This window comes from Heterodontus francisci, chromosome 15 (assembly GCF_036365525.1).
Source record: "Heterodontus francisci isolate sHetFra1 chromosome 15, sHetFra1.hap1, whole genome shotgun sequence".
NCBI lineage: Eukaryota > Metazoa > Chordata > Chondrichthyes > Heterodontiformes > Heterodontidae > Heterodontus > Heterodontus francisci.
Genome location: NC_090385.1, coordinates 29,096,704 through 29,114,118, shown reverse-complemented (window position 1 = coordinate 29,114,118; position 17,415 = coordinate 29,096,704). Strand labels below are relative to the sequence as shown.

Sequence of the window (17,415 nt, the reverse complement as noted above, 5' to 3'; positions counted from 1 at the left end):
CCTCCCTTGGTCAACATCCTTAACTGGACCACATAAATAAATACTGTGGCCACAACAGGAGGTCAGAGGCTGGGTGTTCTGTGGCAAGTAACACCTCCCAACTCCCCAAAGTGTTTCTACCATTTACGAGACATTAGTCAGGAACGTGATGGAATACACTCCACTTGCCTGGATGAGTGCAGCTCCAACAACACTCAGGAAGCTCGACTCCATGCAAGACAAAGCAGCCTGCTTGATCGGCATCCCATCCACCACCTCAAATATTTACTCCCTCCACTACCAGCAGGCACACAGTGGTTGCAGTGTGTACCATCTACAAGATACACTGCAGCAACTTGTCAAGACTCCTTCGACAGCACCTTCCAAACCCATGACCTCTACCACCTAGAAGGACAAGAACAGCTGGCGCATGGGAACACCACAAGTCCCCCTCCAAGTCATACACCATCCTGACTTGGAAATCCACCTTTCTTTCACCGTTGCTGGATCAAACTCCTGGAGCTCCCTCCCTAACAGCACTGTGGGTGTACCTTCACCACCCTGACTGCGATAGTTCAAGAAGACAGCTCACCACCAACTTCTTGAGGGTCATTAGAGCAGGGGAATAAATGCTGACCTTTCCAGCAAAAATCACATCCCATAAATGATTTTTTTTTTTAAATCACAGCAGTTTCTTTGATTTCCATGTGTACCACCAGGTGAATGGAGACTAAGTTCAATATCAGATCTGAAGAATTGTACCTCGACAATCAAAGAAAGTTTAAGGCGCAGAAAGAGGCCACTTGGCCCATCGTGTGCTGGCCAAATAATGATCCACCTACTCCAATCCTACCTTCCAACATTTGGACCGTAGCCCTGCAGATTACAGCACTTGAGATGCATATCCAAACTCCTTTTGAATGAGTGAGGGATTCTGCCTCAACTACCCTTTCAGGCAGTGAGTTCCAGACCCCCACCATCCTCTGGGTGAAAAAGCTTTTCCTCATCTTCCCTCTAATCTTTCTATCAATCACTTCAAATCTATGCCCCCTCATCACTGACCTCTCAGCTAAGGTGAATAGGCCTTCACCTCCATTCTATCCGGGCCCCTCAAAATTTTGTACATTTCAATCAGATCTCCCCTCAGCCTTCTCTGTTCCAAGGAGAACAACCCCAGCCTATCCAATCTTTCCTCATAGCTGCATTTTTCCCAGTCCTGGCAACATCCTCATAAATCTCCTCTGTACCCTCTCTAGTAAAGCCTGGCTTGGGTGTAATATTAAAACCCAACAAGGGCCCGACCTGACAACAGCCAATCCGACCCGGAGTCCTTGAATTTTTTTAAATGCCCGACCCGAAAATAAACACATTTTTGAAACAGAGAAAGATCATAGACTAAAACAAAACTAAACAAAAAAAAAAAACAGTACAGTCCAGCCCGACCTGACCCCAAATGCTGGACGCCGAATACAGACCTGACCCCGACACATGTAGTCGGGTTTGGATCAGGTAGCCAGGCTTTACTCTCTAGTGCAATGACATCCTTTCTGGAATGAGGTGAGCAGAACTGCACACAGTACTCATGTTGTGGCCTAACCAATCAGTTATGCAGTTCCAGCAATGAGGTTCTGTCAACAAATTGTCAGGCTAGATTTGTACTCATTTCAGAAAATGCATTCCATCAACTGTTTTATACATGTGTTGCTTCTTCAATATCTGGCTAACAGTTCCATTTCTGTCTAGCTGCTTTTCCATATTTAGTCAATTCTGCACAAATTTCAGCTGAACAGTTATGTCCGTTTCTTCCTCTGCTGGCCCTTGAAAAATTCTGCCTCTACATCCGCTCCCAGCACTTCCTGCCCACTCCCTACTACTCACCTTTCTCTGTGTTCTGCTCTGGCTTCCATTTCCCTTTTGAAGTACATCAAGTTAACGTGCAATAGTGAGGACTGAAGGAGGAAGGAGAGATGGAGAACTGATGGCAAGAAAGAAATGGGGCAGGTGGTAACTGGGGTGAAACTAGAATAAGGAGATATCATCAGACAAAGACCAGGAGGGAAAGATTATGGAAGATGAATGATTATGGATCAAAGAAAAACAGCACATGTAGCAAAATGGAGCAGCAGACTTGGCTGCTCAGAGAATACAGCACTTGTTTTACACAACTTGGAGGAAAATGGAAACAAAAAGTACATACGATGCAGGACCCGCCCTTGTAGCCACAATATTTACATGGCTGGTCCAGTTAAGTTTCTGGTCAATGATGTTACTCAGGATGTTGATGGTGAGGGATTCAGCAATGGTATTGCCATTGAATGTCAAGGGGAAATGGTTAGATTCTCTCTTGTTGGTGATGGTCATTGCCTGGCATGTGGCAAGTAACATTAATGTCACACAAGTCTCAATGTTGTCCAGGTCTTGCTGCATGTGGGCATGACTGCTTCAATACCTGAGGGGTTGCAAATGGTACTGAACAGTGTGCAGTCAACATCCCCATTTGACCTCATGTTGGAGTGAAGATAATTGATGAAGCAACAGATGACTATTGGACCTAGGACACTGAGGAACTCCTGCAGTGATGTCCTGAGACAGAGATGATTGGCCTTCAACTACCACAACCATCTTCCTTTGTGCTGGGTATGACTCCAGCCACTGGAGAGTGTTCCTGAATTCCAATTGACTTCAATTTTACTCGGGCACCTTGATCCCACACTCGGTCAAATCTGACTTGATGTCAAGGGCAGTCACTCTCCCCTCACCTCTTGAATTCAACTCTTTTGCCCATGCTTGGACCAAGACTGTCATGAAGGCTAGAGCCGAGTGGCCATGGTGGAATCCAAACTGAGAATCAGTACGCTGGTTATTGCTGAGTTTGTGCCGCTTGATGGAAGGGGTCATTGACACCTTCCATCGCCTTGATCGAGAGCAGACTAATGAGGCAGTAATTGGCCTGATTGGATTGTTCTGCTTTTTGTGGACAGGACATGCCTGGGCAATTTTCCACAATGTCAGGTAGATGCCAGTGCTGTAGCTTACCATAATCAATGGTATGAGAGGTCCACCAATAACAAACCTTGCAGAAAGCTCACGCTTTCAACATGTATCAGTATTCTCGAACACTTCTAATTTCATAAAAATATACCCACTGACACTAAGCAATGCCACTAAGACGACATACTCTTAAAAAGATATAAATAAATATCTTATAGGGTGCAAATGAATGTTTAATGCTAGCCTTAAACACAAAAGCAAAATATTGTAGACACTGGAATGCTGAAATAAAAATGCTGCCTGCCATCCTGAGCATTTCAGCATTCCTGTTTTTAACCACAACATATTTTGTCATATACAAGTGTTGTATATACTGCAGTCTCTCACTCACATGTACAACAGGAAAACCTGGCTCATTTCCTTCTTCAATTTCATAGAAAGCTACAGTTTCTTCAATTGCTCTTGGTTCCTCCTCATTCTCTGGTATATAGCCAAACTGGCAATCCTTGTTAACATACTGAATGGGTTTGCGACTTCTGCTGTAAGAGCTTGTGGAAAATAGGAAAAAAGTTCACAAGGCACAATTAAAACACCGTGCTACGAGAATATAGCAAACCAATTCTGAACACTTGAGGCTTACAAGTAGTACAAAAAGATTAAATATCCCCTTCTCTATACTGAAATCTATTGCAAAGGATGACATTTTGTACTTTAGCCCATTATGAATCAACATGCAACATTCTTTAGATGTAACATGTACATTTCGGTTTCAGTTTTGCATAAACTAACATATCACCTCTACAAAAACTAGATTCATTCAGATTTTTTAAAAAAACAGCTACAAAACACATCCTACATCCATTTGTATATTCATTTCTCTTGAAGACTCTAAGATACTCTACTGTGCAAAGTTGCCAAATGTTAGCCAGCTGGAAGAATTGGAAAGGAAGAACAAGGTATTCTGAATGTGGAAGCCAGTGTCATTAGGAAAAAGCATGGAAGTTGCATAGATTTACATCTGGTCTTGGAAGCTTGCATTTGTAATGAGCTGAAAACTATATAAAATAAAAGGTGCTCAAAGTGTTCTTTACCTCCCCTCTGAAAGTCAGTCCTTCCTCCTTCAAGCCACCATACACCATCAAGGAGCATTAGTAGGCAATCTGGTCTCGTACTTTTACTAAAGCTGCTCTGAAACTAATTAACTGGAAGCAACATGAATGACCCAGACACACTTTACCTCCAATTTGAGCTCCGAAGGGAGCTCCAAGGATTCCGCTCAGTATCTTTTCCCCATCCCTCCCCCACTAGTACAAACAAGACACAGTATAACTATTTCAAAATCATCCCGAGTCAAAATTGCTTTTAATTAAGTTTTTATTTTTGAAAAGCTAAAGCACACACACACACAATCAGTTCTAAGAAATATCAGCTTGTTCTCAGGCAATTGAAAGTAGCTTGCTTCAAAGAAGCACAAACACCTAGAAGCAAGTTATCTTCCCTCAGGTTCTAGGTATATGTCCATGAGTGAGGAAAAAATGTACTACAGGACTTACTTTAAGTGAAGTGTAATTTGAAGGTTTAAGTTCAGCATAGCACATTTTATTTGCTCATTCCATTGCAGTGTGTGGAATGATATGCAATGAGAATTTGAAATAGGAATAGAGGTACAGCACTTTGCCCTGAGCCGGTTCCTCCATTCGGTGAGATCACAGCCCATCGGCAATCTAACTCCATATGCTCATCTTTGCCCCATATTGTTTAATACCTTTGGTTAACAAAAAAAAAAAATCTACCAATATCAGATTTTAAATTAATTGATCAATTTCTGTTGGCAGAAGAGAGTTCCAAACTTCAATCAGCCTTTGTAAGAGGTGTTTCCCAATATCACTCCTGAAAGGTCTATCTAATTTTTAGACTATGCTCCCTAGTCCCAGACTCAACCGGCAGAAATAGGTTCTCTCTACCCATCAAAGAAGATGCCCTCACATTTGCTAACATTGAAATCCATTTGTCACTGTTTTACACGCATTAATATCTTCATAATTTTATGCTTCCATCTACTTTGTTATACCACCACCTATCTTTGTTTCATTGACAAACTTACATATGTGGCTTTCTATCCCTTCATCCTATTCTCTCTGGTCACTCAGCCAATTTCCTAACCAGGTTGATAATTTACCCTCAAATCCATGAGCTTCAACTTCAGCTAACAGTCTCTTAAGGGACTTCATCAAATGCCTTCTGGAAGTCCATATAAATAACATCCACAGACATTTCCCAGTCCACTACTTTAGTCACCTGTTCAAAAGAGTCGGTTAGGTTGGTCAGGCAGGGTCTACCCTTTACAAATACATGCTGGCTGCCTCTGATCAGCTGAAAATGTTCAAGGAGTTTCAGTGACTCTACCTTAATTATAGACTAACAATTTTCTGACAACAGATGTTAGGCTAAATGGTCTTCAATTCTTTGGCTTCCCCTCACCTTTCTTAAACAGTGGAGTGACACGCACAATTTTCCAATCTAAAAAGGAACAGTTAAGCTCATTTAATTATACAGTAAAAATGGGAATACTCAATAATTTAAATTTGGAAATGAAATGATTGCTGCAAGTCAGGAATGCAGCAAGACCTGGACAATATCCAGGCTTGGGCTGTTGTGTACCACAAATGTTACTTTGCACTTAAGTGCCAGGCAATGACCATCTCCAACAAGAGAGAATCTAGCCATCGCCCCTTGACATTCAATGGCATTACCATCGCTGAATCCCCCACTATCAACATCCTGGGGGTTGCCATTGACCAGAAACTGAACTGCAGTAGCCATGTAAAAACTATGGCAACAAGAGCAAGTCAGAGGCTAGGAATCCTGTAGCGAGTAACTCACCTCCCGACTCCCCAAAGCCTGTCCACCATCTACAAGGCACAAGTCAGGAGTGTGATGGAATACTCTCCACCTGCCTGCATTGGTGCAGCTCCAACAGCACTCAAGAAGCTCGACACCATCCAGGACAAAACAGCCCGCTTGATTGGCACCCCATCCACAAACATTCCCGCCCTCCACCACTGATGCACAGTGGAAGCAGTGTACACCATCTACAAGATGACCGCAGCAACTCACCAAGGCTCCTTCGACAGCACCTTCCAAACCCACGACCTCTACCAACTAGAAGGACAAAGGCAGCTGATGCATGGCAACATCACCATCTGCAAGTTCCCCTCCATGCTACACACCACCCTGCCATGGAACTATATCGGCATTCCTTCACTATCGCTGGGTCAAAATCCTGGAACTCCCTTCCTAACAACACTGTGGGTGTACCTTCCCCACATGGACTGTAGCAGTTTAAGGTGGCATCTCACCACCACATTTGCATGGGCAATTAGGGTTGCCAATAATTGCTGGCTTGGCCAGTGACACCCACATCCCCATAAACAAATTTAAAAATTTGAGATTAAACTAAAGTGATCTTAAACGCAACTCACTTGTGTGGCATTTATAAAATCAGAAAAACTCCCAAGTTATTGCGGAATCTCAAATTATAGCGTTTTGAAAGTGAAGATTTGATTGCCTGATCGGCTGCAGGTAGATTCTCAGTTCAGTAAAACTATCACTATCCAATCACTAGAAAAACAAAATCTGTCAAATATGACTTACCTTTCACAAATCTGTACTGGCTGCTCTTAAGTATCCCATGCATTTTTAACAGTTCATGAATTGCATCTCAAATTATGAATTCTGAAAGTTTGCTCACAACTGTTAGACCAGTTTATAGTTACCCTTCTGTTCTTAATTGCTAATTAGGATGACATTAGGTTAACTCAGTGTTAGTCAAAAGTTATTTAACAAAAGTGCTCCATTTTTTGATTTAAAAAGTACAAACAGAACATACCAAATTATATATAAAAAAAGAACCTTATCAAATTGAATCAACATTACCAGTGTCCACTATGCAGTCCAGGCCCTCCGATGCCCACCTGTCGCCATCTCCTCCAGAAGGAAACTCCTGTCCCTTTGCATTCCCACTCGTCCTCCAGCAATGCAGCAGTTATTTGGGTTTCAATGCAATTCCTAAACCATTCTCCCAGTTAGTAGTCTAACATCTCCCTCAACAATAATTGATTCATTGAATTTAATGCATTTCTTTGATTCCACCAAGGCTAATTCGCTCCAGACTTCATTACAGCCTTGGTCCAAACATGGACCAAAGAGCTGAACTCCAGAGGGGAGGTGAGTGTGATCGCCATTGACGTCAAGGCAGCATTTGAAAGAGTGTGGCACCAAGAAACCTTATTAAAATTGAATTTGATGGTTATGGTTGTTGGAGGTCAATCATCTCCGCCCCAGGACATTGCTGCAAGAGTTCCTCAGGGTAATGTCCTAGGCCCAAGCATCTTCAGCTGCTTCATCAATAACCTTCCCTTCAACACAAGGGCAGAATTGGGGATGTTCACTGAAGATTGCACAACGTTCAGTTCCATTTGCAACTACCCAGATAATGAAGCTGTCCAAGCTTGTATACAGCAAGCCCTGGACAATGTCCAGGCTTGGGCTGATAAGTGGCAAGTACCATTTGTGCACAAGGGTTGGGTAATGACCATCTCCAACAAGACAGAACCTAACCATCTCTCCTTGGTATTCAATGAGATTACTATGCTGAATCCAAACACCAATGCCTTGGGGACCACCACTGGCCAGAAACTTAACTGGACCAGTCACGTAAATACTGTGGCTACAAAAGGACAGGCCAGAGGTTGGGAATTCTGACTCCCCAAAGACTATCCACCATTTACAAGGCACAATTCAGGAGTGTGATGAATACTCTCCACTTGCCTGGATAAGTGCAGCTCCAACACTCAAAGGCTGACGCCATCCAGGACAGAGCAGCCCGCTTGAGCAGTACCCCATCCACCACCTTAAACATTCACTCCCTCCACCACCTGCACACCCCAGCAGCAGTGCGTAACATCTACAGGAAGCACTGCAGTTAACTTGCCAAGGCTCCTTCAACAGCACCTTGCAAACCTGTGACCACTACTACCCAGAAGTATAAAGGCAACAGGCATATGGTACACCACCACCTGCAAGTTCTCCTTCAAGTCACACACCATCCAGTCTTGGTAATATATTGCTGTTCCTCACTGTTGCTGGATCAAAATCCGGAACTCCCTCCCCAACAGCACTGTGGGTGTACAGACATGACAGACTACAGTGGTTCAAGGTGGTGGTTCACAACACCTTCAAGGGCAGCACAGTGGTTAGCACCGCAGCCTCACAGCTCCAGGGACCCGGGTTCGATTCTGGGTACTGCCTGTGTGGAGTTTCCAAGTTCTCCCTGTGACCACGTGGGTTTTCACCAGGTGCTCCAGTTTCCTCCCACAGCCAAAGACTTGCAGGTGATAGGTAAATTGGCCATTATAAATTGCCCCTAGTGCAGGTAGGTGGTAGGGAATATGGGATTACTGTAGGGTTAGTATAAATGGGTGGTTGTTGGTCGGCACAGACTCGGTGGGCCGAAGGGCCTGTTTCAGTGCTGTATCTCTAAATAAAAAAAATAAATTCAGGATATGCAATAATTGATGGCCTTGCCAGCAGTGCCCACATCATGATGTTGATGCACTAATACAGACTCCCAACTTCCATTAGGCTACAAAGAGGGAGTATTGCAATATAGCTAGATAAACCTGAACTGCTCAATACAAAAGCAAAATACCGCAGATACTGGAAATCTCAAATATGAAACAGAAAAATACTGGGAATACACAACAGGTCTTGCTGATGAAAAGGTTGCTGACCTGAAATGTTAACTCTTTCTCTCCACAGATGCTGCCAGACCCAAGTATTTCCAGTATTTTCTGTTTTATTTCTCAACCTCTCACATTTAACATCTAGTTATAGGATAGCATTGGTAAAGACCTTGGAACCATGCATTTACCGGTCCTCTTTATCAAGAATAACACGTGTCAAGAGGAAGGGCTACAATACTTCAAAGCATAAACAGATAATTCCAGAAATACAGAACATACAGCATCTGAAAGAGTGGGTTTGTTTAGCATTTCAGACATAACCCTTGAAAACCAAATACTGATCTACATATTTTGCAATCTCAGAATTCAGTTTTTTTCTTTTTCCCTCCACATTTCATGACATTGAGTCATCTGTAGAGGAGGAGAAATCTCCAGAAGTGCTCATCTCACCCATTGCAGAATGCTTTAAAAATAACAGGCCTAATTTAAAATAAAAAAGTACCTGCTGGCTAGAATCCCAACTTTATTATAATGGAACCTGGCAAAGTTATTTAAAATAAAAGCTTAAAACATATTACCGTGATCTATAGGTGAAATTGTCATAATGTTGATAACATCTCTTCCCTGAGCCAGAAAAGCCATACATATAGTCAGGATCAACAAAGCCATGTTGACTCACAAATCGAGTGGCCTGATTCCTAGAGAGAGAGAGAGAGAGAGAGAGAGAGAGAGAGAGAGAGAGAGAGAGAGATCAGAAAAACTGTTTTTCCCTCCACATATTAAATCACTCAAGACTGGAAATTATTGACTTTTGAGAATACTTAGCTTATGATAAAACACAAGCTAGTCATGGCAGAAATGTGACCATGTCCTGCTCATTACCCCTACTTCCCACTTTAACACCCTCCCCTCAGCTGCACAAGTAATTGCATTCAAATATATTCGTTTCCCGGTATACAATGGAGTTCTTTTCAAAAGGTGAACTAACAAGTTTTTCCACTGGCCTTGTAATACTTTCATCTACTACTCTCATTCTATCGGTGTTTCATTGGAGCTTTCAATAAAAATTTCAGAATATTGAAGAATCTTCAACCACCACTGTCAGTTATACAGCACAGAAACAGGCCCTTCAGCCCATCGTGTCTGTGCCAGCCATCAAGCACCTAACAATTCTAATTACATTTTCCAGCACTTAGCCCTTGGCCTTGTATGCTATGGCATTTCAAGTGCTCATCTAAATACTTCTTAAATGTTGTGATGGTTCCTGCCTCTACCACCTCTTCAGACAGTGCGTTCCAGATTCCAGTCATCCTCGGTGAAAATATTTTTCCTCAAATCCCCTCTAAATCTCCTGCCCCTTACCTTAAATCTATGCCGCCTGGTTATTGGCCCCTCCGCTAAGGGGAAACATTTCTTCCTATCTAATCTATCAATGACCCTCATAATTTTGTATACCTCAATCATGTCCCCCCTCAGCCTTCTCTGCTCTAAGGAAAACAACCCTAGCCTATCCAGTCTCTCTTCATAGCTGAAATGCTTCAGCCCAGGCAACATCCTGGTGAACCTCCTCTGCACCCTCTCCAGTGCAATCACATCCTTCCTATAGTGTGGGGCCCAGATCTGGACACAGTACTCCAGCTGTGGTCTAACTAGCAATTTATACAGCTCCATCATAACCTCCCTCCTCTTATATTCTATGCCTCGGCTAATAAAGGCAAGTATCCCATATGCCTTCCTTACCACCTTATCTACCTGTGCTGCTGCCTTCAGTGATCTATGGACAAGCACACCAAGGTCCCTCTGATCTTCCTAGGATACTACCATTCATTGTATATTCCCTTGCCTTGTCAGTCCTCCCAAAATGCATCACCTCATACTTCAAGATTAAATTCCATTTGAGATGGGTCACTATATCCATGCAAAGAATAGCTAACAAATAAATTTACAGGTTTGGGTAGTTCTAAGTTATACAACATGACCAGTTTTATTCCTGACCTCAACTGATTTATTCCCTACATCCCCACCCCCACAAAGTCTAAATCTTAAAAGCTGCACTCCGAAATGCCTGCTATTTGCTAACCTGGATGGAGCATAGTTGTTCCTTCCAGCTCTCGGAGGTGGTGGAGGGACCCTGTACTGGTCGTAAGGAGCAAAGTTGCCACTTTGAGGTGAAGGAAGGGGAGAAGATCTTCCAGAAGGAAGATTATGTTGTAAGCGTGGTGGAAGCACAGACTGACCTCTGCCATAAGCAAATGCCATAAAAACCTGTTTCCCACGAATCTTCTTTATAAATCGTCTGCGAGACTTTGGATCAAGATCTGTAAGGAAAAAAACATCAATTAGAGTACAGAATTGACCAAACACAAACACTTCTATGTTAATTCCCTTAGGAAGTTGGTCAGTAATTTACTGGATTTTATGACACTGATCATAAGCTGCTTCCAATCTGGGGCAGGAATAAAAAGTGACAAATGGAATTCAATCCGGAGAAGTGTGAGGCAATGCATTTGGGGAGGGCAAACAAAGCAAGGGAATACACATTAAACGGGAGGATACTGAGAGGGGTAGAAGAAATGAGACACCTTAGAGTGCATGTCCACAGGTCCCTGAAAAGCGGAACAGGTAGATAGAGTGAAGGCAGCATATGGAATGCTTTCCTTTATTGGCCGAGGTATAGAATACAAAAGCAGGGATATAATGCCGGAACTGTATAAAACACTGGTTAGGCCCAGCTGGAGTATTGCAATTTGCTGCTCACAATGTGGTCTCCTCTACACTGGGGAGACCAAACGCAGATTGGGTGACTGCTTTGCGGAACACCTCCACTCAGTCCGTAAGCATGACCCCTAGCTTCCGGTTGCTGGCCATTTCAACACACCCCACCGCTCTCATCTCTGTCCTGCGATTGCTGCAGTGTTCCAACGAACATCAATGCAAGCTAGAGGAACAGCACCTCATTTACCGATTAGGCACATTACAGCCATCCCAGACTGAACATTGAGTTCAATAATTTCAGAGCATGACGGGTCACTCTTTTTATGCTTAGTTATTTTTTCCTTTTTTTCTTTTTCCTTTTTTATTTGGTTATTTTATTTTAGGTTTTTCAGTTTGTTTAGTTTGTTTCCACTGTGCTTACCCACTGTTTTTTTTTTCTAATGTGTTTTTTTATGTTTGTGCTTGGAGTGCTCTGTGCTTTACAGCCATTCACACCCTCTCTTCACTAACGCTTTGTCTTTCAGCACACCATTAACATACCGTTCACCTTTGTTCCACGACCTCTGGTCAGTTATTCTGTGTGCCTGTCATATCAATACCTTGACCTTTGTTATCTCTTGCCCCACCCCTGCTTTACTTGCTTAAAACTTTTTACATTTCTAATATTTGTCAATTCTGAACAAGGGTCTCTGACCTGAAATGTTAACTCAGCTTCTCTCTGCACAGATGCTGCCAGACGTGCTGACTATTTCCAGCATTTGTTTTAATTACAGTAAGGATATAATTGCTCTGGAGAGAGTACAGAGATTTACAAGAATGTTGCCAGGGCTTGAAAGTTGCAGCTATGAGGAAAGATTGGTTAGGCTAGGGCATTTTCCTCAGAACAGAGGAGGCTGAGGGGTGACTTAATTGAGGTGTACAAAATTATGAGGGGCCTAGATAGAGTTGACAGGAAGGAACTGTTTCCCCTAGCGGAGAGGTCAATTACCAGGGGGCACAGATTTAAGGTAGAAGGATTAGAGGGGACATGAAAAAAAGCTTTTTCACCCAGAGGCTGGTGGGTGTCTAGAATTGGCTGCCCGGATCAGTGGTGGAGGCAGAAACCCTCAACTCATTTAAAAAAGGTACCTGGACATGCACCTGAAGTGCTGTAACCTGCAAGGCTACGGACCAGGTGCTGGAAGGTGGGATTAGATTGGGTGGCTAGTTTTTTCTGCCGGCGCAGACATGGGCTGAATGGCCTCCTTCTGTGCTGTAACTTTTCTATGGTTCTATGAGCAAACAGCAAGAGTATTAAAGGCCTGCTACCCGACCCTGATGGGACCCGACGACATGTGTCTGGTTCGGGTCAGGCTGGGCACACACAGTAAGTGCTCTGCTGGTAAGTATTAAAAATACTTTTTAAAAATTACCTGAGCTGAGAGTCCGGGACGAAACTGAGTCTGCGCAGTGAGCGGGTGACGTCGCTATGAAATCATCACGCATGCGCTGCAGCTTCTGCGTCAGGAAAACAAGTAAAGGGATGGTTGGGTCAGGCTCGGGGCAAAATTGGAGGGACTCGGGCCAGGTCGGCCGTGGTTTGGTAGGGTTCTTTTCCCCCAAAATAAAGCAGGCCTCTAAAGAGGATAACATTTTAAATTCAAGAAAACTAATGCCAGATTATTTTGACTGTTGAATGGAAAACAATGATCAGATCACAACACCTATGACTGGGTAGCTGAATAAGAAAGCAGCAGAGAGGAGACTCAAACAATAACTGGGCTAGATTTGCATCAAGAACAGACCAAATGGAAGAAATGGCATTCATTTAGAAGTACCCAGTTTATTTTCAAATTCTAAAGAACTTAACAACAAAAAATTCCAGTGCTTCGATTGGGAGCCCAGTATTATTTGAGCTGCAAAGCTCCTGCAGTTGACAGGCAAAACTAAAGCCAAGTTTTGATATTTAATCTATTAATGCATTCTCCTCAATACTAACCTAGCTCTGAAACATATCCACTGGGTATCTTCTGGTAGTTTCCACCTTTTCTGTTTGAAACAATATTCCAGGCAGGAACTGGTGTTACTTGAGTCACAGGCTTCAGGTTTGTCAAAGGAACGGTGTGCCTGGGAGCAATTAAAATTACTTTTCACAAAAACTTCAAGACAAACCTCAATGCAATTATTCTAACAAACTCTACATTTCTTTTTCTTAATATTCTATCGAGTCTTTTGAACCACATGCTATGCCATTTCTGAATTATTCATCTTGTAACACTTGGCAATAAATGAGCTTTTCCTTTAGGAAAAGAACAGTTTTAGACACCTCATGTTCTTATTCTTACATTTAAAAAAAAAATCAATGTGACAAAAAATTGTGGGCACTGCTGCTTCACACAAGCTGGCTACAATCTGGTCATCCTTCCTAGAGGTACAGGAAAACAAAAATGCAATACTCCAAGTTTGTTTCCCTCCCATCTTGCATATTATCTTCCTTTTATTTATGAAAGCAATATTGCCTTGCTGTGGCATTGTTCCACAAGCAGCAGCCATCCTCCATTGCCTTGCTCAAGTACCCAGTATACACGAGAGTCTTGACCACACGGCATCACAGATGAGCTTGTACCTGTTCTCAATTGATATCCACACATTCAGTTCTAGGAGAAAATAGATAGCAATCCGGATAAAAATGCTTACAGACCTTTTCCTTCTGTAATCCAAAGGCGCAAGATCAAATTATACACTGATAGCATTGTTGAGAACAGTTAACTCAATAGGAATCAGAGATCAGGCTTGGAACCCTCTTGCTCTGTATGGTTTAACTGTTCACTGAATAAACTTGAGCAGAAAGTTGCATTGCTACCCAACACAGGAAATACACAGCAAGTCCATAAACAAAGACAAGTTAGTATTTGGGTGTAACTATTTGGCACAATTGAAAACTTGAAAGATAAACATGTGTTTAAATAGGATTGAAGTTAAAAAAAAAAAGGGGGGACCAAACAGATAACCCAAATCAGAGAGGGGAAGTTAAGTGGTTAAATAACCTACAAATTACTCAACAGAAAAAGTATAAATTTGTTAAATACATAATTTACCACCAAACACCTCTTCCCTTCCACATTTTGCTTTATATGCTTATGTTTATATATCCAGGATGAAAATAGGCCATATGTCAGTCTCCATTCTTCAGCTGGTTTTATTTCTCTTCAGGAAATTACCACATGCCCCCAAAAACTATACTGGAGCAGTCCAGAGTTCTTTTTAAACCCCTTAACCAGGTGTGCCCCAGACCCATTAAAATTACTTGCAGAATAATTTCTTCTTGCAGTGATCAAGTTTTTCAGAAATCTCAATTTCTTGAAGGACTGCAAAGAATCAATTGTTAACACCTCAAGTCCCGTTTGTTTGTTTACCCTTCTGTTTCTCCCGTATGGATGAGTGACCATCTGTTCCATCACCTCGAACATACTATATGCACAGTGTCTATGCCTTCAGAAATCTTGGGTCAGATCCCAAGTCTTCCATCTTTCTATTAAGTACAACCCAAGGCATCAAGTCTATCTTCATAGCTCCACAATCTCATACTGGTCTCCTCTCGAATCTCAATATCTATCCTGGAGGTGGGGGAACCTAAGTTATTCCAAAGCAGGCCTTATTTAAGTTTTAACAATAAGTGACTGAAATGTTTGTCCTTGTTCTTTTTCAATTCATCCTGATCTTTCAGTAGCCAGTTTTGTCAAAATGATTATATCCAAAATATAATTTTTCCTCTTTAGGTACTGACTGATCTATTCTGTTTATTCAAATTTTCTATTTTTGGAAAAGGGAACAAAACATCTGATCTAAAAAAAAAAAGCCTTTAAAAAAAGTGTGGGAATAATCTACTTTAATGGAACAACCTAGACTGAAAATTGCTCTAATTTTCTCTACATTGAGAAGTAGCAAAGTAAGCAAACTATTCAAAAGGCTGTACAACTAGCTATTCAGGGAAAAGGAACCCAACAGCACTGATCACACCAACAGATTAACAGATGGCCTAGCCCAAAGGACAGCCTAGATGCAAGGCTCAAGTTGCAAAAGTTACATAATTTCAGGTATTTCTAATACAAAACTACAGTACTCTTAGGAGAGGTAGTAAACTTACTGTCAATAAGTAGTGCAAAGCAAAGGCTGTCCAATGATAGTTAACATTTCACAGTAATTTACACTAGGTGGTGCAGGAAAGCAGTTAATGAGTTTGGAGATCACTGGCAAAAATTGAAGTTAAATGGCTTATCCGCTTAGTCAGGGAATGATGTTTGGCTTGTTATTATTTAACGTAGAGTGGGGTGTGCAGCAATTGCAGAAGGGATGCAAGAGATGTAAAACAAGCCAGTTCTATTATAGCCAATACAAAAGTAAAGTGCTGTGAATGCTGGAAAAGAACAGGAACTCCTGAAAATACTCAGCAACTCAGGCTGCATCTGTGGAGAGGGGAGAGTGTTAATGTTTCAGCTAAAGGTCACTGACCTGAAACATTAACTGTTCCTCTCTCCATAGATGCTGCCTGGCCTGCTGAGCAATTCCGGCATTTTGTTCTTATTGCAATCATGAACAACTTTTCCCTCATTACTGGCAATGCTAATATATCATCCACCAAGTTTGACAGTACAGTACTAGACTGGAGTTTAAGTTAAAACAAAAAGACTTGAAACAATATCAAAAGTAATAGGTAGCTGATAAGTTACATTTTATTTTTAAATAAGGTTTAAATAATATTTATGATATTTAAATAAGGGTTATTACTCCAGGTGAGTTTATTACTATTGTTAACATTTTAGTATTGGTTGGGTATATGAATAGTGGAAAGTAGATTCGTTTTGGTAAAGTTTAATGGTTACTACTATTGGTAATGTTTATTACTGTTGGTAGGGTTATTAGTATTAGTGGCAGCAGGGTTTTTTTTTAGCAGCAGGGATTAGCTGTAATACCAAGGTTACTATCTAATATATTAAAGAATGGCTGGGCTGCTCCAACCTATGCAGCGTACATCCTGTGCTATGTGGGAACTCCAGGACACTTTTCAGGTCATGGATAACCATATGTGCAGGACCGGTCATCAGTTGCAGCAGCTTGAGCTCTGGGCTTCGGAACTTGAGCAACAGCTGGTGACACTGGTGCATTCATGAGGATGAGAGCTTTGTGGATAGCACGTTTATAGAGTGGTCACCCCACAGCTTAAGAGTATGCAGGGAGAGAGGGAATGGGTGAATAGTCAAGAAGAAACAGGCAGGTAATGCAGAAGATCCGAGCCTCACTCTCCAACAGATATTCAGTACTGACTAATGAGGAAGGTGATGGTTCATCTGGGGAGTGCAGCCAGAGGCAAGGCCATGGCACCATGGGTGGCTCAGCTGCACAGGGGGGGGGGGGGGGGGGGGCACAAGAAAGACTGGACCAGCAATTGTGATAGGAGATTCAATAGTCAGGGGAACAGACAGGCGCTTCTGTGGCCGCACACTAGGATGGTGTGTTGCCTCCCTAGTCCCAGGGTCAAGGATGTCACTGAGCGGCTGAAGAGCATCCTGAGTGGGGAGGATGAGACATAGCAGTCGTGGGCCACATTAGTACCAATGACATAGGCAGAAAGAGGGATGTGGTCCTGCAGTTAGAACATAGGGAGCTAGGTAAGAAATTAGCAAGCAGGACCTCAAAGTAGTAATCTCCAGATTACTCCCAGTGCCACGCGCAAGTGAGTTTGGAATTAGAAAGATAAGACTGATGAATGCGTGGCTGGAAAATTGGTGCAGGAGGGAGGGCTTTAGATTCTTGGGACCAGCTCTGGGGGAGATGGGACCTGTACAGGCTGGACGGGTTGCACCTGAACAGAGCCGGGAAGGATTTGCTTGTGGAATGTTTTGCTAGTGCTGTTGGGGAGGGTTTAAACTAGTTTGGCAGGGGGATGGGGACCTGAGAGTAGACTCAGTTCAGACAAAATCAAAAATGAAAAAAAAAAAGGGAAGGC

General features: G+C 42.4%; 1 protein-coding gene across 1 annotated transcript in view; it reads right to left on the bottom strand.

The window, feature by feature from the left end:
- Positions 1–17,415, bottom strand: part of alg13 (ALG13 UDP-N-acetylglucosaminyltransferase subunit) — an 84,744-nt gene that overhangs the window by 24,542 nt on the left and 42,787 nt on the right. The window contains exons 12-15 of the mRNA XM_068046981.1: positions 13,408–13,535; positions 11,261–11,269; positions 10,795–11,032; positions 3,362–3,518 (exon numbers count right to left, since the gene is read on the bottom strand). Of these exons, the coding sequence (XP_067903082.1) occupies positions 3,362–3,518; positions 10,795–11,032; positions 11,261–11,269; positions 13,408–13,535 (532 nt within the window). The remainder of the gene's footprint in view (positions 1–3,361; positions 3,519–10,794; positions 11,033–11,260; positions 11,270–13,407; positions 13,536–17,415) is intronic.